This window comes from Amblyraja radiata, chromosome 4 (genome assembly GCF_010909765.2).
Source record: "Amblyraja radiata isolate CabotCenter1 chromosome 4, sAmbRad1.1.pri, whole genome shotgun sequence".
Lineage (NCBI taxonomy): Eukaryota > Metazoa > Chordata > Chondrichthyes > Rajiformes > Rajidae > Amblyraja > Amblyraja radiata.
In genome coordinates, this window is record NC_045959.1 from 20,172,050 (window position 1) to 20,192,611 (window position 20,562).

The 20,562-nt window shown below is 41.7% G+C and overlaps 1 protein-coding gene across 3 annotated transcripts in view; it reads right to left on the reverse strand.

Annotated features, from left to right (window-relative positions):
- Nucleotides 1–3,485: 3,485 nt before the first annotated feature.
- Nucleotides 3,486–20,562, reverse strand: part of nfatc1 (nuclear factor of activated T cells 1) — a 261,410-nt gene continuing 244,333 nt past the window's right edge. For all 3 annotated transcript variants that reach the window (XM_033019054.1, XM_033019055.1, XM_033019053.1), the window contains one exon: nt 3,486–6,266. In XM_033019054.1, coding sequence (XP_032874945.1) covers nt 6,211–6,266 — 56 coding nt within the window. In that variant the 3' untranslated portion in view covers nt 3,486–6,210. The remainder of the gene's footprint in view (nt 6,267–20,562) is intronic.

A 20,562-nucleotide genomic window follows, 5' to 3' on the forward strand; every position in this document is an offset into this window, starting at 1 on the left:
GTATTCGAAGATCTCAATTATTATCAGAACATGAAAGAAAAATTGAAAAGCCTGGAATTTGCACTGTGATGTCAGCAATTGTCGAGAAGCAAACCTACGACTTCCAAGTGCACAGAAGCATCCTTCAGTTGCAGCTTGTGGATTGCTGCTGCTTCTATACGGTTATATTGTTATATGGTTATTATATACCTATTCTCCAACAATTGTGTTTTTTCCCCCAGCACTTAAGTTGGAAAGGACTGAAGAAAGTATTAGTTACTTCTAAATGTTTTAATTGTTTGTTATCTTAATGTGTTTATGGATTCTTAATGTTATCGTAAACTAATTATAGATAACTTTAGTAACATTTAACAAGTGAAATATTTTTGAATAGTTTTGAATGACAACATTCGAATTGCTTGACTGGAGTGAGGCAAAAGCAATGGTCAAACATCTTTCACTCTTTCTAAGCAGTGTCTTGCCCCATCCACTTCACCCCCAACACATGATCCCGGTATCACATAGAAATATTCTTCAGCATTCTAGCTGAATTTTATCTGAAGATTTTAGCTGGCTCTCCGTAATACAGTTAGTTATGGGCCTGTCCCACTTAGGTGACTTTTTAGGCGAGTGCAGGAGACTCTGCGCTCGCCACATGTTCGCTGGCGGTCTCTGGTGAGTCTCCTTCATGGTCGCGAGGAGTTCCCGCATTCTGGGTACTAATCTCGGCCTCTGTGCGGTCCCTGCAAATTTTTTAACATGTTGAAATATTTTCTGAGACCAAAAATTGGCCACCAGGGAGAAAATCGATAATCCTGTAGTCGTGGGTGCAGTTGTAGTGGGGTCACCATGTAGTTATGGGTAGTCGAGGTAGTCGTAGGTAGTTTTAGTTCATCTCCTTTGCTGATCAGTCATTTTCATTGGCTCATTGGGGAAAAAAAACGTGAGCAGGAGTTTTCAGAACCAAGGATAACCGGCCGGTAATGTTAAATGTCTGCCGAACTTCACAGCTGTGTATCTCTGGCTTATTAAAAGTTGTCTGGCTTCTTAAAAGTTTTCTCCCCCTTTTAAAGGACTTACTGTACATTGTGCTAACCATCTTAATTACAGCGCCAACCTTCCTGTTCATCGCTGTGTGTGTCTGTATCATCTTGGGGGGAGAGGGGGGGGGGGAGAAGGGGGGGGGGGGGAAGAAGGGGGAGGGGGAGACACGACTTTTAAGAAGCCAGCCAACTTTTAATAAGCCAGAGATACACAGCTGTGAAGTTCAGCGGACATTTACCAGTTCAATTTTTTCAGTTATCCTTGGTTCTGAAAACTCCTGCTTACGTTTTTTTGCCCCCAATGAGCCAATGAAAATGACCCGTCAGCAAAGGCGATTAACTAAAACTTACCTACGACTACCCATAACTACATGGCGACCCCACTACAACTGCATCTGCAACTACAGGATTATCGATTTTCTCCATGGCGACCAATTTCAACATGTTGAAAAATTTGCGGCGACCATACTGAGGCCGCGACTAGTTCCCAGAACGCGGGAACTCCTCACGACCAGGAAGGAGACTCACCAGAGACCATCAGCGAACATGTGGCGACCATGTGGGCGAGCGCAGTGTCTCCTGCACTCGCCTAAAAAGTCGCATGTGGGACAGACCCATTGCTATCCATTTATCTGTCCAACTGTATTTTGAAATTTGTTATTGTATCTGCTTTTATAGCTTCCTCTGGTTGTCTGAACAAGGGTTCCGACCCAAAATGTCACCTATTCCTTTTCTGCAGACATGCTGCCTGACCCGCTGAGTTACTCCAGCATTTTGTGTCTACCTTTGGTATAAACCAGCATCTGCATTTCCCTCCTACATGCACCCTCTGGTTATATTTTCCAGATACGGACTACACTCTGAATAAAAAGGGTGACCCTGAGGTTCTTCTTTAATCTATCCCCTCTCACCTTAAGCTTGTGTCCTCTAGATTTAGAATCCTTTACCCAGGGAAAAGGACTGTGAGCATTTACTTTATGCATGCCCCTTATGATTTTGTATACCTTAGTGAAATCACCCCTCAGCATTCTTCACTCCACAATCCCAGTTTATTCATAACACTCTCTATAACACATATACGCAAGTCCTGGTAACATATTGCTGGATCTCTTCTGCACCCTTTCCAACTTAATGACATCCTTTCTGATGGGTGATGAGAACTGCACACAATACTCCAAGAATGGTCTCACTAACAACTTGTTCAGCTGCATCATGATGTCTGAATTTTTGTACTCACCACAGTATTATATAAATTGCTTATCTCTCACTTCCCTGCCCTACATTGATCCATGGACTGACAATATGTCTATTTTAAAATTCCCAAATTTTCCGTGCCACCAAGTAATTTCAGCCCTACGACCCTTTGTCATATTTGCATTCCTCCAATTCCGGCCCCTTGAGCACCCTTGATTTTAATTATTCCACAATTGGTGCCCAATGCTTCGATGCTAAACAAAAATAAAACTACTGGAGGTCAGGCATCATCTGTGTCGGGAAATGGACAGATGGCATTTTAGGTCTGGACCCTTTTTCAGTTGGATTTTTCCTTGTAAAATCTCCTCAAGGCATGCCCCACTGCAAAATCTCAAGTATGCCCATTTTGAATAGGTTCTCCTCTTCTCTCCAAAATGTCATTTGCCTATTTCCCACCACAGAGACTGCTTGACCCGTTAAGTTCTTCCAGTAGTTTTATTTTTGCTGAAGATTCTGGCATCTGCTGCAACTTATGTTGCCCACATTCTAACTTTTGGAATTCCCTATCTAAATATCTTCAACTCTGCCCTCCCTTTAACATGCTCCTTAAAACTTTATGGTAACCTATTTTATAATCTCCTAATGTGACATGGGAGGACATTTTGTGTGATAATACTTCCATGAAGTGCTTTGGTCTGTTTAACTAAGATGATATGCCATATCAATGAAAGTCGCTGTAAAAGGCAGAATGTAACTGCAAACTGGTCTTTGTAAAAGTGGAGCTTCAATGAAAGATATACCACCAGCGCAACAAAGATAGCTTAATATTTGAACAGAATCAATGCCAGCAATTTCTTCTGTAGAAAAGGGAATAAAAGAACAGTGCAATACTTCAAAGTGTGCTTTTATTATATATTACATGTAGAAAATATTTGCATAATTTCCATTAAACAGGTTACACTAACAGCAAGAATGCAAAAAAAACACAAAAAAACATACAAATATACAGGAAAATAGAAGCTTTGGAGAACATGAGAGACACAACACCCAATGCAGGAACTTTGTCTATTTAACTTAAGAGCCATTCCTGAAATTAAGTGAAAAAGTGGCGTGTGTTTTGCTCTAGAGGCTTCAACCAGTAATTCAGAGTTATTATACATTCTAATGTATATTCCAAGTCCAGCCTCTCCTCCGGTTTCCTTCTGGGAATACTCATAGAAAGTCAGAACAGTCTTTTCCCTATAAAATCCAGCGCAAATGCAATTTAAAAAGAAGCAGGTTTTACTTATACAAAAGAAAGAAGGCAGCTGGTGTTTTAGGAGATTGGAAGTGGCTGCAACTTATCAAGGGTCCATTGGCTTGAACCAGTCTAGTTGTAGTAAATTGCAAGTAATCACATTTAATGCACTGCAGATATATTGCAACAATAAGCTGCCATTTCAAAACTTTTTTTTTACGTTAACAAAAGCAATTTTGCATTTTTTTGCATTTCTGCAACATGATTGCAGGATTTACTGCTCAGACATAGTTGAAGAAAGTTATCCTGCTACACAAGTTGTATAAACAACTATTTCAGCATTCCTCCTAATTATATTTCTACACAACAGACCTAGGGGTAATAGTTATATTATAAAACAAAATTGGTAACCTTGTATTAATGGCATAAATAAAATGGAGAAAATGCTCGACATTATCCTCACACATAATTGAGCATAGTTTTCCTTTTTGTTTTAATGTTACTTACGTGAGTTGCTCTTACCTTTCCCAGCCTATATTTTATTTGTCAGAAAGCTACTATTTGAACAGCAATCAGACAAATCTCTTCCTAAATGGAATTAAATTTGTGTGGTGTGGACAGGTGCAAAGGATTGCAGTGGTTGAGAGGCATCAGGAAGAACAAGATGCATTAAACAGCACAATGGCAGTTTGCACTAATTGAACAGGTAAGCTGTATTGCATACAATGCCTCAGAGCCAGGAAACAACCCCCCACCCCCCGGAGCTGAATTCGCAGAAGCTTGTCCTAGTTAGAATTCTTAATCAGGACAAGTATTGCCACCATATGTTCTGAACACTTCACAATATGCTACTGAGATGTATTTGTGGTAAGATTTGCAATAAGGGAATAGCAGGAGCACAAACAATCTGTTGCCATTTGGTTTTCACTTTTTTGCTGAAGCGGTTCCCCACACTTGTCATCTGTGGTTCATGTGCACAGGAACCAAATAACATGATTTGGTACATTAACCTAGTACAACAATTAAGTAATTCCCGGGCAAAGCATAAAGAGGGCACTAATGGTTAAGGCACTCAAAATGGTAGCAGTTTACATATGCCATATGAACTCAACTCTATCTATTATAAAAACATAATGTAAAGGAGTGATTATTGAATTTCAGTTAAGCTATATAGTCTGAAATTCTACTTTAACTATAAAGCTGCAATCACTATTATTAAAAGCACAATGTTTAAAGATTTAACATAGCATTAATGTAAATAGCTCAGTAGAAGTTGCATTTAAGATAAAGTTTAAACATTTTTTCTACAGCACAGTGAGCTGAGAAGTCTAAGTTTGATTCAAGAATTTAAAAATAAAATTAAAGTTACCTGTTGAGGCAGATTACTTTGTACTGTTCTGTGCTGTACTTTCTAAAGTGCTTACACAACTGGAAAAGTTAAGGAAATGCACTTCTATGCTTATTCTAGCTTTGTACGTTAAGAGAGAAAACACCCACTAACTAGTTGGTCCAGAAATCACACGGTATTAAGCAAACTGGTAAGTAGATGTGAATAGATGGTAGCATGAACTGAATTCCTGACGTGCAATGAATATTTTAGTAACAGTTGATACATAAAGGACAATTTCTGTTAATGTACTGAAAATGTAATTGTTTTTGCTTTTTAACATTTTGTGCGCATAAAATCTGAAATTGGTTTTCTCATGACATGTTCCCTAACTGGCACAAAAGAAGTAACAACTCTAAACCCATCCTTTGAGTTATATAATATATCAAGCTCAAAGGTACACCAGTAAAAGATAGCAGATTTTAACATATCTGTGAATGTACAGAGAAGAGCAATAAGTAAACAATTCAGCACAAAACATACCAAACATCTAGTCATTTTGTTAACATATTTTGGAAAATGAATCCTTTAATCCTATGAAGTGTACAATGACATCTTACTATGGTCTGCATAGCCATGGCGTTGGAGGTATTGGTAGTATTTTTATAAGGCCACCTCCAGAGTCTTTTGGAATTTTTGTAAGGTCTCATTCAATCCAATGTATGACATTACATCCTGGCTCAAGCTATAGATCAGGCAGCCAAAACCAGGAATTGTCTATTGGAATGATGGATGGATTTACAGTCACTGAATAGATCAGTTGTTTTGAATTGAAATGCAATGTACAGTTACACATCGTTCACTAAAAATCTATGCATGCTCTCCTTCGTAAAAAACATTGTAAATTGCCTACTAATTCACATTAATTTCTTTTAAATTCTTTATGCTGATAAAATATTCCTACAAAGGGCTTGTTTTAATATTAATTTCTATAACTGATTATTTTAACTGATGGAACCTTCCATAACAAAAGTAAACATAAGGCACTTTTATCTGCATACTTGAAAACCTCCAAATTAATCATTTTCATTGTATGCATTCCTTTGCAACATTATTGATTCTTTGGAATTATTTAAACATTTTCACATGGGAATGATCCAGGAAGACAGTTCATGGCAGAATTGAGAATTCGTCCACACAATAGTTCACTGGGATGATCGGCTGCTCATCAGTCAACATCCTTGCATCATTAGAAAACAGAAAACAGTTTGCATCGTGAATTATTTCTAGAAAAGAGAAATAAAAGCTTGTTTTTTACATCTGATGAATTTTCTTCAAGGCAGTGTAGACCGTGGTCTTTACGTGGTCAACATCTTGATGCCTACAATGGACCATCTTCATTCTCTCCATTGTCTTGAAGCGATTTTTAACTACGAATGTCCATGGACAGAGGCACTTGAGAGATCATTGCGTATGATTTCATTTACTGAGGAGAACCAAAAGAAAGGTTATTACAAAGAGTACATGTGAGGCATTTTAAGCTTTGTTTTAATACACTTTATTTTGTTCATTGGATGAATATAGATTAATTGCCTGTCCCTAATTCCTCTTTGGGCAAATGGTTGTTTTCTTATTTCCAATAAGATTCAGCTATATTATTGTCAATCTGGACTTGCATTTATACCAGACCTTCTAAGGATGGGACATTCCTTCCTGAAAGGGTATTAATGAATGAGTTAGGGCTTTACACAGATTCATAAATCACAAAAATGCAGGTACTTTGAATCTGAACACTGAAAACATTCAGTGGTCAGACAGCTTCTGTAGAAAGAGAAACAGAGCTAAGATTCTGGTTAAAGATCCTCCATCAGACCTGGGGAGGGAGGAGGAGGAGTGAGGGGAGGGAGGAGGGAGGAGGGAGGAGGGAGGAGGGAGGAGGGAGGAGGGAGGAGGGAGGAGGGAGGAGGGAGGAGGGAGGAGGGAGGAGGGAGGAGGGAGGAGGGAGGAGGGAGGAGGAGGAGGAGGAGGAGGAGGAGGAGGAGGAGGAGGAGGAGGAGGAGGAGGAGGAGGAGGAGGAGGAGGAGGAGGAGGAGGAGGAGGAGGAGGAGGAGGAGGAGGAGGAGGAGGAGGAGGAGGAGGAGGAGGAGTTTCAGACAGACAGACAGAAAGGTATGCTGTTGAGACAGAGAACACAACAAGAGTATTAAAAGCTCTGAAATGCAGAGTTGTGGGAAATGTCCAGCAGATTTCCATTACATGCCCTCAGACTCTCATGGCATTCTCAACCAGACTTCCTTCCACTCTGCCTCGCATAAGGACTTCTTTCTGTTCTTCCACTTCCTCTGAATCTGCCTTTTCTTATCCATTCTTATCATCCAGGGACCCAATCAACCTTCCAGTTGAAGCAATGCACCACATGCACTTCTGCCAGTCCAGTGCATTGCTTACAATGTGGTTTCTTGTTTAATGGAAAAGCCCAATGCAGATTGAGTGACAACTATGCATTTGCTCCGTAAGGATAACCTTGAGTTTTCCACTGCCTGCCATTTTAGTTCGATGTCCCATTCCTACTCTGACCCAACTGAACTATTGTAATAAGGTCCATCGTAACCATGGCAAACAACATCTCATCTTTCACATGAGCACACTGCAGTCTTCTGGATGCATTAGTGAATTCTACCACTTCAGATTACTCACTTTCTTTATATCAGAACTGGACTATTCTGCTGAATTCTGCCTGTAACATGGCTTCAGTTTTTCTGTTAATATTTCCATGTTCTGACCTGCTAGAAATTGCCTATAGTTCTATATTTTGCAGCCTTTACATTATTTTACTTGTATGCTTTCCATCTATCTACCCTCACTTCACTCCATTTATATTTTTTGTTCTCTCTCTCTATCTTGCCTCATAAAACTATCAACCTGATGATTACATCTACAGCTTATCTCCCTTGTAACTATGGCCTTACCCTATCCAAGATCTTCTCCGTGTCTTGTAGAACTTCACCTTCAACCAACCCTCCCTCCACAAATTAAAATTAACTTTTCTTTTTTTCCCAGTTCTGATGAAGGGTTTTTCACTTGAAACTTGAAAAAGACAAACTCTCTTTCCACAGATGCCACTTGACCAATTAGGTATTTCCAGCATCTGATTTCATAAGTTCACAAGGCATAGGAGCAGAGTTAGGCCATTCGACCCATTGAGTTTGCTCTGCCATGGCTGATCATGGCTGATCTATTTTTCCCTTTCAACCCCAATCTCCTGCCTCCTTCCCGTAACGTTTGACGCCCTTACTAACCAAGAACCGTTCAATCCCTGCTTTAAAAATAGCCAACAACTTGGCCTCCATCGCTGTCTGTGGCAATGAATTTCACAGATTTACCACCTTCTGGCGAAAGAAATGCCACCTCATCTCCATTCTAAAGGTACGTCCTTTTATTCTGAGGCTTTGCCCTCTGGTCCTAGACTTTCTCCCTATAGGAAACATACTCTCCACAACCACTCTATCAAGTTTCACAAAGTTTCATGCTTACTCTATTGATAATCGCTTTATTAAATAAAAATCTGAATTCTGGTTTCATGAACTTAATTTAAATTTCCTATTAGATTTCTGGATTGATTGAATTACTGCTCCAGCAGCTCTTTTGTCATACTTTGTTACCAATGCACATGTTACATGATGCCATTCCCATAACAATCCCCCGCTGTAAACATAGAAACATAGAAATTAGGTGCAGGAGTAGGCCATTCGGCCCTTCGAGCCTGCACCGCCATTCAATATGATCATGGCTGATCATCCAACTCAGTATCCCGTACCTGCCTTCTCTCCATACCCTCTGATCCCCTTAGCCACAAGGGCCACATCTAACTCCCTCTTAAATATAGCCAATGAACTGGCCTCGACTACCCCTGTGGCAGAGAGTTCCAGAGATTCACCACTCTCTGTGTGAAAAAAGTTCTTCTCATCTCGGTTTTAAAGGATTTCCCCCTTATCCTTAAGCTGTGACCCCTTGTCCTGGACTTCCCCAACATCGGGAGCAATCTTCCTGCATCTAGCCTGTCCAACCCCTTAAGAATTTTATAAGTTTCTATAAGATCCCCTCTCAATCTCCTAAATTCTAGAGAGTATAAACCAAGTCTATCCAGTCTTTCTTCATAAGACAGTCCTGACATCCCAGGAATCAGTCTGGTGAACCTTCTCTGCACTCCCTGTAGAACTCTGCTTAATCAAAATCAATTGAATAGACTTTCTTCAGTATATTGCTTCTGGCTGCATGAATTTGGGACCCACTGTGCAATAAAGGAATTTATACACTGGTTTAATCTGTAAATAATGCTACTGCAAATTGAGATTCTGAATTTAAAAGTGCAGACATTAAGCATGCAACCAAGAATGAGGTGAGATTACAGATTGACATACTTCCATTTTGTTCAAGTTTCAGAACTCAATGAAAAACAGAATAAATAATCAGTCATTATCTTAGCCTTTCAACTCAAGTATGTGTTGTATATTGAGCAACCTATTAAATGACTCCATGACTCAATTTTGACACCATTTACATCTCACGCTGCCTCGGCAAGGCCAGCAGCATAATCAAGGATGGGTCGCACCCTGGCCACTCCCCTCTCCTCCCCTCTCCCATCAGGCAAAAGGGATGGAACCTCCAGATTCAGGGACAGTTTCTTCCCAGCTGTTAACAGGCAAACTGAATCATCCTACCACAACCAGAGAGCAGCACCCGCTGAGTTTCTCCAGCATTTTTGTGTACCTCTGATCTACTATCTATCTCTTTGGTGACCCTCGGACTATCTATGATCGCACTTTGCTGGCTTTACCTTGCACTAAGCGTTATTCCCTTACCACGTGTCTATACACTGTAAATGGATCGATTATGATCATGTATTGTCTTTCTGTTGACTGGTTAGCACGCAACAAAAGCTTGTCACTGTACCTCGGTACACGTGACAATAAACTAAACTGAAACTGAACTACAATGTTATCTATAAATCCAACTCAATGCAGGAGGTGATAAAAATCCCACACATATATCGTGGTTTAGAAAGATTATTTTTCTTTCTCACTTACGTTAGGTAGAAACATTAGAAACTGGAGAAGATGCAAATTAATCAGAATCAACCACAACTGCCATTGCTCACTGACTACAACAGAAACATTTCTAGATGATTAATTACTTGGTGGTATTCGAAAGAATTGGTTATGCCTATAAATAGACATTGCCTATACAGAAGAGTGAGCGTTCTTTCTTTTAACCACATTGCAGAGTAGTTGTAGGCACAACACTGAAGGAACGTAACATTTGAGCTTATTCCTCCTTGGAATTAGATCACGGCTGAAAGGAATCACCATTCTATCTTCCCCACCTTGCTCCCCATTTCTTAATAGCCAACCCAGCAAGAAACACTCAAAGCAATTTCCAATTGACAGGGTTCCATATTTCCATCATCCTTTGCCTGAAGCAGCCCTTTCTGATTTCTCCCCTGAATGATTTAGCTTTAATTCCAATGTAATGCTCCCATGCACTTTGGATGGTGTAGCACTGACCCAGAAGGACACAGTAGCCGGATCCATTAGTTTTAAACCAACTGAGCAGATTTTCAGAATGCTTCATTTACCTAGTACCAGGAACAGTTTCATAAGGATACACACTCTAGAAATCCCGTTTGTAAAGCGACAGGTGTAAATAAAGTGATAACCGCCTTTGTTTTTCACATGAAATAGTGCGTTGGAAAGTGTGAAGCACCATTTTCCTTCTTTCTCTAATTCAGAAACACCAGTTATGGTTTTGTTCATTGGACTCTGTGACGCAGTGCTGGCTTATCAGTTAACATCAGCCCATCTGCTTATCCCCTGACTGTTTCCCTTTGTTAAGATTTTTCAAAAATAAAACCCCATTTTTTCCTGCACAGTGTCCCCACAGTGTGTTTCCCACACTCAGACTGTGCATTTATCTTTCTGTGTTCTTTGGCAGTCGAGAAAGGAAATGACTAAATGTGGCAGGATCAAGTTAACACCACACAAACAATCTCATATCTCTTATTCTGATTTAGATGAGATAACCAAAATGTCAGTGAAGATGTCACTTGTTTGCGCTTCCAACGGCTGCTTAAAATAGTTATTTTTTTCAGAAACGTGTACTGGAATGACCACGTCATGGAACCAACTCCGGAAAATGTACTAGCATTTTTGATGTGGCTTGTGTCCCCATCCCTTCTGAGGAAATAAGAGATAACAACACGTTGGAAGACTGTGACTGGTTTTTGACACCACAGCAGCTGAAGCTGACCTTATGATGTGAAAATTAATGGTGTACATGTCAAAAAATATAAGGCCTTCACCCATGCATGAGGAGGGGAACATCAAAAGAAGCCATGCATCCTCTCAAACATGTGTTGGCTCTGTGGAAGGGTAGAGCTAATATGACGATGTTTCAACCCCTGTCATAAGTCCTGTTGAGTGTATAGTTTGTGGTGGGTTTTTGACTGTGTATGTGTGGGGGGCGGGGGGGGTGGGTGGGGGAAACTTTTAGATCTCTTCCCTGTACGGGGACCCGACCTTTCTCTGTCGGGTCTCCTTTGCCGTTGGGGCCTAGCACCACGGAGCGGCCTCCAACCGGAACGACAGCTCAAGTCACGGAGCCTGCGGAGCTGCGGACCTACCATCGTAGAGCTGGCCAGCTTCGGAGCGTGGAGAGCTGTGGTGGCACGCTGCTGCGACCCGACGCCGGTGGATGTTGACACCGGGAGCTCGTGGGTCCCCGGTGGGAGCTCGCGGGTCCCCGGTGGGAGACTGCTTTGCGGGTCACCGGCAACGGCGACTTCTCCTGCTCGAATTACGGGGTTGAAAGTAATCTGGAGCGGGGCCTTACATCGCCCGGCGCGGCATTAAATGGCCGCAGACTTGCTAGCGCCCGCTGGGGGCTCCAACATCGGGATCCGGAGCAGGGCCTTACATCACCCGGCGCGGCTATAAGTCGCCGTGGGACTTGCTAGCGCCCGCCGGGGGCTTTGACTTTGACATCGGGAGAGGAATGGAGAGCAGGGGAGAGACAAGACTTTGCCTTCCATCACAGTGAGGAGGAGATTCACTGTGATGGATGTTTGTGTAAATTGTGTTGTTGTGTGTCTTGGTTCTTTTCTTGTATGACTGCAGAAACCAAATTTCGTTTGAACTTCATGTGAGGTTCAAATGACAAATAAACGGTATTGTATATTTTTGTATTGTAAGTCAGCATTCTTGCTATTTTCAGTGGGATTGGAGCGGTGAAAGATAGGGTAGGTACGTCATTGGGGTCACCAGGTGGGCACCCTCCTTCTTTGACGTTTCATTGATAAGCCCGCAACATCTCCAGAGGGCTCAACGGTGATACCTGGCGTCCCAGTTACACCCCCTCAGTTCCATACCCTCCTGTCTTCATCTTGAAGCCCAATTGTTGTCTCTCCTTTTGATCCAAAACCAATTGCTGTTTTTTTCTGCAGAATTTGATAATTATTTGATTGCTTGTTGGTGGGAGTGACCCCTCACCTCCATTTTCTTTAATAGCCTGGTCATAGATGTAGCAACAAATCCCCTGCATCCCACTTCGACAGGGAAAATCTTAGTCTTCCAGCCATTCTGGGCAGCTTCAGTTGCCAATTCAGAGTACTTGGTCTTTTTCCTCTCATAATCTTCTTCATCTTCCCATGGAACTGTCAATTCCACAACTTATGCCAACTTGGTCATGATCTGGATGATGGTGTGGTAAATTGGATTAGTAAGTATGCAGATGATACTAAGATAGGTGGGGTTGTGGATAATGAAGTAGATTTTCAAAGTCTACAGAGAGATTTAGGCCATTTGGAAGAGTGGGCTGAAAGATGGCAGATGGAATTTAATGCTGATAAGTGTGAGGTGCTACATCTTGGCAGGACAAATCAAAAGAGGACGTACATGGTAAATGGTAGCGAATTGAGGAATACAGTTGAACAGAGGGATCTAGGAATAACTGTGCATAGTTCCCTGAAGGTGGAATCTCATGTAGATAGGGTGGTAAAGAAAGCTTTTGGTGTGCTGGCCTTTATAAATCAGAGCATTGAGTATAGAAGTTGGGATGTAATGTTAAAATTGTACAAGTCATTGGTGAGGCCAATTCTGGAGTATGGTGTACAATTTTGATCGCCTAATTATAGGAAGGATGTCAACAAAATAGAGAGAGTACAGAGTAGATTTACTAGAATGGTGCCTGGGTTTCAGCAACTAAGTTACAGAGAAAGGTTGAACAAGTTAGGTCTTTATTCTTTGGAGCTCAGAAGGATAAGGGGGGACTTGATAGATGTCTTTAAAATGATGAGAGGGATAGACAGAGTTGACGTGGATAAGCTTTTCCCATTGAGAGTAGGGAAGATTCAAACAAGAGGACATGAGAATCAAGGGACAGAAGTTTAGTGGTAACATGAGGGGGAACTTCTTTACTCGGAGAGTGGTAGCTGTGTGGAATGAGCTTCCAGTGGAAGTGGTGGAGGCAGGTTCGATTTTATCATTTAAAAATAAATTGGATAGGTATATGGACGGGAAAGGAATGGAGGGTTATGGTCTGAGTGCAGGTAGATGGGACTAGGGGAAAATAAGTGTTCGGCACGGACTTGAAGGGCCGAGATGGCCTGTTTCTGTGCTGTAATCGTTATATGGTTATATGGTTATTGACTATTGTGGACCACAGGACCAATCTACTCTAGTCCTTTTTCTTCATATCTCATCAGTGCTTCCAATTTTTAATTGAATGCTCTTGCCCTTTTAGGTAACAGAGTCCTTGTCAAACAATCTCGCCTTTCTTTTCTAATTGCCCTTCACCAATTGTGTTAGGTATGTGGTGTAATACTCTCCTGTCCCTGGAATTCATTTCTTCTCCTCTGCTCCATTGAAGTCCATCATTACTTGGAATAATTCTCCTCTAAATCTCCCCTTCCCAACTAAGAACCTTAGGTTTACCCTGCAACTGCAAGGCCTCATAATCAGGCACTTCCTGGAAATCTCTTTACTCTTTTCCAGATGTTGATATCTTCTTACAGTGGAGCTCCCAAAAATGAATGTGGTGGGAAAGCAATGGATTTCAACATGTTGCCAGAGAAAGAGAAAATTTTATAGGAGTGATGGAGGCTATACCATGAATCCTAGAAGCCTGGTTTCCAGAAAGTGAAATCAATCTTAGACCATCCTTAGCTCTTGACAATCCTCTTCATTCATTGGATGTGTACTTCACCAGGGCAATATGTTTTAACCATTCTTATTTTTCCTTTCTCTGGAGTGTTTACCAGGTTCTAGAAAATAGATGCAGGAGGAGGCCATTCGGCCCTTCGAGCCGGTTCTATCAGAGTACGATTAAGAATCACCTACATTAGCAGTGGATCTGGTTCCTCTTTTAAGACAGATTGGGTGAGGATTATTGTCAGTAATATGTATGGTTGATGGTTGGCATAGATTCGGTGGCTAGAGGGCCTTCATATGTGCTGCATCTCTCTATGACTCTAGACTTCGTGCAACAGTGTCACCAATATCTGTATGGCCACCAGATGCTGAAAAGGACCCCCCACAACACAACCATGTGTAGGAGAGCAAGACAAAGGCTGCATTTTCGGTAACAGACTACTCACAGTCTGTTCCATCATTCACAAGACTCAGATCAGAAGGACTGCATGCTATCTGGCTGCATACCATGAATGCATACTAGCTGGAGGTATCTGTAAATTAAAACTCAGAGATTCAGTAGGGATTACTTAATTATTTAATCAGTGGCATGTTGGCTGCCCATCACACGACAGCAACCTGGGTTAGACCTTGACCTTATGTGCTGTCTATATGGAGTTTATACATTCTCTCTGTGACTATATGGGCTTCTTCCATGAGTCCATTAATAGCATTGAGGGATTATCCGTGGATAAGAAAGGATTTGAGGGATATGAGTCAAACCTGGGCAAATGGGACTCGCATATGTGGGCATGGTTGAGTTGGGCTGAAGATCCCGTTTCTGTGTGATACAGGTATAATTTTACGACTCTATCATTCTAACCAACATCACAAGAACAGCAAGAGTTCAAGAAGGCCACAAACTTATTCTGAGGTTAACAAATCTTTGGTGTCCACTTCCCCAAATGAAAAGAAAATCCACACCACTGCCTACTGGAGGACAACTGTTATGTTTGTTTGATCCGTGTTGCTCTCTGCCCAGTTTTTCTTGTCATTATCCATTTCTGGGATGAGTGATATTGGTGATGATCAGAAATTTGAATCAAGGTGCCAATGGTATACTGAGGATTAGGTTTCAAATTTTAATGTTCTAGGTTTTATAATAAGGGGGAAATCTTTTAGGGCTGAGATGAGAAAAGATTTTTCACACAGAGAGTGGTGAATCTGTGGAATTCTCTGCCACAGAAGGTAGTTGAGGCCAGTTCATTTGCTATATTTAAGAGGGAGTTAGATGTGGCCCTTGTGGCTAAAGGGATCAGGGGGTATGGAGAGAAGGCGGGTGCAGGATACTGAGTTGGATGATCAGCCATGATCATATTGAATGGCGGTGCAGGCTCGAAGGGCCGAATGGCCTACTCCTGCATCTATTTTCTATGTTTCTATGTTTCTATAAAGCATGCACCACATTCTGAAAGCAAGAATAACTCAATGAAATATAAAATGGTAAGATCAAGATAAAGATCATGATTGAGGGTATCTTGAAAGAGGGCCGAGCGTTTACCACCATAGATTTACTGGGCACTCGTTATGATGTGTTTCCTCTCTGCCAACTTTACCAATCTTCCCGTCACCTTCAAAGGACCCCATTCCACATTGTTTGGTATTTGGACAAGGTTTGCCTCCAATGTACCTGCTCATGCTAAGTTCTAGGTCTCAGTTTGTCCATCTGGGACAATAAGTAGAATAGTAGCCGGGAGTTTTCTCCGTGAGGGGGTGGCAGCTTTGGGTGTGGTAGACCAAAGCTAGAATGGAAAATAATTAAGCTCGACTTTCAGTGTGAAGAGTTCCAATGTCAGGAGCAGGTTATTGTTTGGAAATTTGGAAAATTTGGAATTCGAAAGCATTTCCAAATGGACGTTGAGCCAAAGCAAATATGCAAGTATGCTGTAACTGTGATTCTGTGTTAACATTAACAATGTATGTTTGGAAAGAGTAAAATATCACAAATAGACCAAGTCATATTAAATGCAGCTAATGTGACCATGAAACATTAGCACAAGGCAGGCCCGCATCAAATTCAAGACAAACACAAAATGCTGAAGTAACTCAGAGGGTCAGGCAGCATATCTAGATAGAAGGAATGGGTGACGTTTCAGGTCGAGAGTCTCGACTTGCAAACGATACCGATTACAGAGCTGTTTGTTTGTACCGCTGAGTTACTCCAGCATTTTGTGTCTATCTTCAGTTTAAAGCAACATCTGCAGTTCCTTCCTACAACACATCAAATTCAGTTCCCTCCTCTGAAGCCACTGTGTAATTCCCACCTTCTACAATGTATTTTTGTTTGGGGGAAAATGGATTTTAAAAAAGCGCTGGTGATACACAGCACAAATTTGCAACTATGGTTGTGGGTTGTGCAAATGATAACTTTAGAAACATATGCTGTCTCTGCTGAATGTTTTACGCCAGCTGTCAACTTTCTTGGCCCAGTTAAGTTCAATTCTGTTTTTGAAACGTGTTGTGTTGAACCTTTTGTGCAGAACTGCTCTGGTGGTCAAAGACTCGGAGCCCACACAGAGCAACTTTCACAATCTTCTGTCTCCCTTTCTACCCCTTCCAAGGCTGAACAGTTTACAGCCAACAAGCACACTCTCTCCTTCCCAGAAGAACCAGAGCAGTAAAGCGTGTGGGAATACCATCAGCTGCGAGTCGTCTTTCAAGCAGCACACTGAACTGGATTACAAATACATAGCTGACGCCACCATGTCTTTCATCCTGATTTCTAGAAGCCCATGAACAAGAGGGGGGGAACCTTCCATAAAGGCTGCCTTAGTTCAACAAAGCAGTTCAATGCCCCTTCTCAAGTAATGGGGGATGGGGAAAACATGCTACAATAAACGCAATCGTAGAGAGATGTAGCTTGGAAACAGGCCCTTCGGCCCGTTGAATCCACGTTGACTATCAAATACCCGCTTACACTAATCCTAAATGAATCCTATTTTCTTTCATCTCCCGTGAATGAATAATTAAAAAAATTCTAAATCTACTCTCATTCCAACCGACTTTCCTCCCAGCATTCCAGACAGACAGTGTCTGCTTTGCCAAATGACTCCACTTTGCAATAACACTTATTACCTCAATTCAACCTGGCACAGTGGCACAGTTAGAAGAGGTGCGGCCTCACAGTGTCAGGGACGGGTTCAATCCTGACTTTGGGAACATATGTGGTGTTGGCACACTCTCGCTCTGAGTTGGGGTTCCTCCATGTGTTTCAATTTCAGGTTAATTAGCCATTATTCAATTTCCATTGTGTATGGATGGATAATAGAATCTGCGGGAGTTGAATAAAATGTGGGGAGAATAAAAATGATGGGATTAATGTAGGATTGGTCTAAGTGGATCGTTGCTGGTTGATGTGCACTTGATGAGTCAAAGGACCTGTTTCTATGCTGTATCTCTCTGGGACTGTGACTCTGTGACAACCTTCATCCCCTTAACCCACCTCAAACTGGTACCGTTCTATCTCCCCTTTCACCCAGAGAGCAGGTGGGTGGGAAAATCAGGAGGTAGTTGATGGGCATATGAGAGAGAGAATAGGTCGCGGGGAAATACGGTGGGGATCGGGAATGTTCTGCTGGGAACTGGCATAGACATGACTGGCTTAGTGACTTCCTTCTTAGTTGCAATACGTAAGCAAGTTGGTACTGCAATTGCCTAGATTGAAGGATTGCTGCCCAGAGTTGGAAGATAACTACAGGTACATACAACCAACAGTCAAGTTTCAGGAATAAAGTCTGTGAACCTACATCGGCGTAAATGATACCCGGAATGCTATACTGGCACAAGATTTAGCCCATGGTCTTGAAATGTATTTGATTCCTTTCTGTGGTTTGCATCCTGAAGAAAGCTTGGGTTTGTGATGTCAGCAAGGGAAATCAAACAGGTTTTTTTCTGATATTATGTACTAAGTTTAAAAAAAAAGTATGAACCCAACTGTATTGGCTCTGTTCCTTTTGTGTTTAAAACACAGGATTGGCAGAAGTACTTCAGGTCTCCTGACAAACTCTGGTGCCCACCATGTGCATGATGTGCCAAGAAAGAGAATGACCGAGCCTTCCCCAGCCAAGACAGAAAGCAATCATCAATAGAAGCAGACACAAAAAGCTGGTGTAACTCAGCGGGAAAGACAGCATCTCCCGAGAGAAGGAATGGGTGCCGTTTCTGGTCGAGACTCTTCTTCAGTCTGAAGAGGGGTCTGGACCCGAAATGCCAACCATTCCTTCTCTCCAGAGATGCTGCCTGTCCCGCTGAGTAACACCAGCTTTTTGTGTCTATTTTCGGTTTAAATCAGCATCTGCAGTTCCTTCCTACACATCAATAGAAGCAGTCTTGGTTTGCGATGCAATCACACCCACACTTTATAGTGAGAAAGAAGAACCTGGCTTAATCCTTCCCTTCACCACCTCCAGTTTAAATTCCATTTGGAATATTTTGGAGGACCAAGAAACCAAGAACCAGGTTAACAGGTTATCAATAGTCAAACAGGTTCTCCATCTCTGATCTTGAATTATCGTGGAAGGTAAACACTGAAGTGGAGTTACCTGATAAGCAATTATCAGGTAACTGAAGAAGGGTCTGAAGAAGGGTTTCGGCCCGAAACGTCGCCTATTTCCTTCGCTCCATAGATGCTGCTGCACCTGCTGAGTTTCCCCAGCAATTTTGTGTACCAAGCAATTATCAATACCAGTTTGACTGATTAAATAAACATCAGTGCAATTCTATTACCATTGTGAAGTATTTAATGGCAAGACTAATTGATTGGAATTCTAACAAAATTAATTTGGATGGAGAGATACCGTATACAGAACTGCATATGGGAAGCTTGGATTCAAGGGAAAGAACCACCCAAAATTGGCTCGATGAAAATGATGAAATCAAGTCCCAACTTGAATCACAAGAATCACAAACTTCACACAGCATACTAGATCGATCCTACATCCATTTATAAAAAGGATGTCTTTCCCAACAATCCGAGAAGAGTCCAAAATAAACTCTGCAATATTCAGGATCTGTAGATCAGTAATAAAACAGATGAAATACAGAGCTATGATGATCAGAATGACTATAACAATTTCAATCTGGTCCTCAGTCATGTAGTGGTTCAAATCTACTAAGTACAGATGGTCTAACACTTATTACTAATAACAAAACTCTGTCCAAAACAATCGACCAAAATTAGTGATGAAGCAATGGATCACATATCACAATTTCCAACAAATTTCCTTCTTGCTGAAATCCTAGACCTGGCAGAAGTTTAAAAGTCAGTGTGATAATTATCAGGGGGATAGGTTCCAGGAGCAGATGCTCCGTCTTCAAAGATGGAGGACACACTGTTAATTGAGGAGCCGGCAGAGCTACATCTGGTTCTATGGAACAAGGTAATAGCAACTCAAGACTTCAAGGTGCCTTCATTACTCACCTACACAAGCATAAGGGGTATCATCAAGTCTGCGTTAATCAGAGAGGAATCTCTTTGGTCCCGACTGCCGGTAAAATTCCTTGCTAGAATTATGTTAAACAGACTGACCGCTCACCTTGAGGGACACCTACTTCCAGAAAACCTCTGTAGTTTCTCTGAAGGGAATGGAATAGTAGACATGATCTTCACAACAAAAAAACTCTAAGATAAGTGCCAAGAATAAAACTACAGCTTGTATACCACCTTTGTCGATGTAACTAAATCTTTCTGAAGGCTGTACACACAACACAAGTATATACGCGAGAAAATCTGGACCAACTTGCCAGTGCTTGTGACAAATTACATAATTAGCTCATATAAAACAGAATGCACCGTGGAAGACACTGTGAATGGGTGGAAGGTCCCACCCATTCACAGAGAAAAACATCCTTGTGAATATTCAAAGGCTCTCAATTGTCAATAAGTTCACGTTCCTGGGCAGCATGCTCTCGTGATCTGTCAACATTGATGACAAAGTTAATACAAGGATAGCAAACGCCAGCTCTGCTTTTGGAAGACTGAGGTAAAGTGCGGGAATGAAGAGTCAGGCTCAAGACCAAGCAGAAGATGTACTGTGCTGTTGGCATACCCACTTTATTCTGTGTGAGACATGGACAGCAGACATGCCAAACAGCTTAACCACATCCATATGACCTGTCTGCGCAGAATACTTCACATCAAGTTGAATATCTGATGACAGAATACCCACAGCAGCTACTTGACAGAGAGCTGACTGAGGGCAAACAATCACATGTTGGATAGAAAAAGCGATTCAAAGACTCTACTAAAAAATCCCTGAAAAGTGTGTGCAGTGACCCCAACCACTGGGAAAGATAAGCATTGGATCGTCCTGTTTGATGTACAACAAAAAGAAAAGCAAAGCAATGCTCGCTCACATGAGGAAGTTAGAATAGAGGAAGAGAACATTTTGAGAATTAAGAACCACAGAGTGTCACTACTGGCAGAGTTGCTGCCTTAAAGAGCCAGAGACCTGGGTTTGATCCTGACTACGGGTGCTGTCTGTGCATAGTTTGTACATTCTCCCAGTGACCCGTGCATTTTCTCTGGGTGCTCCAGTTTCC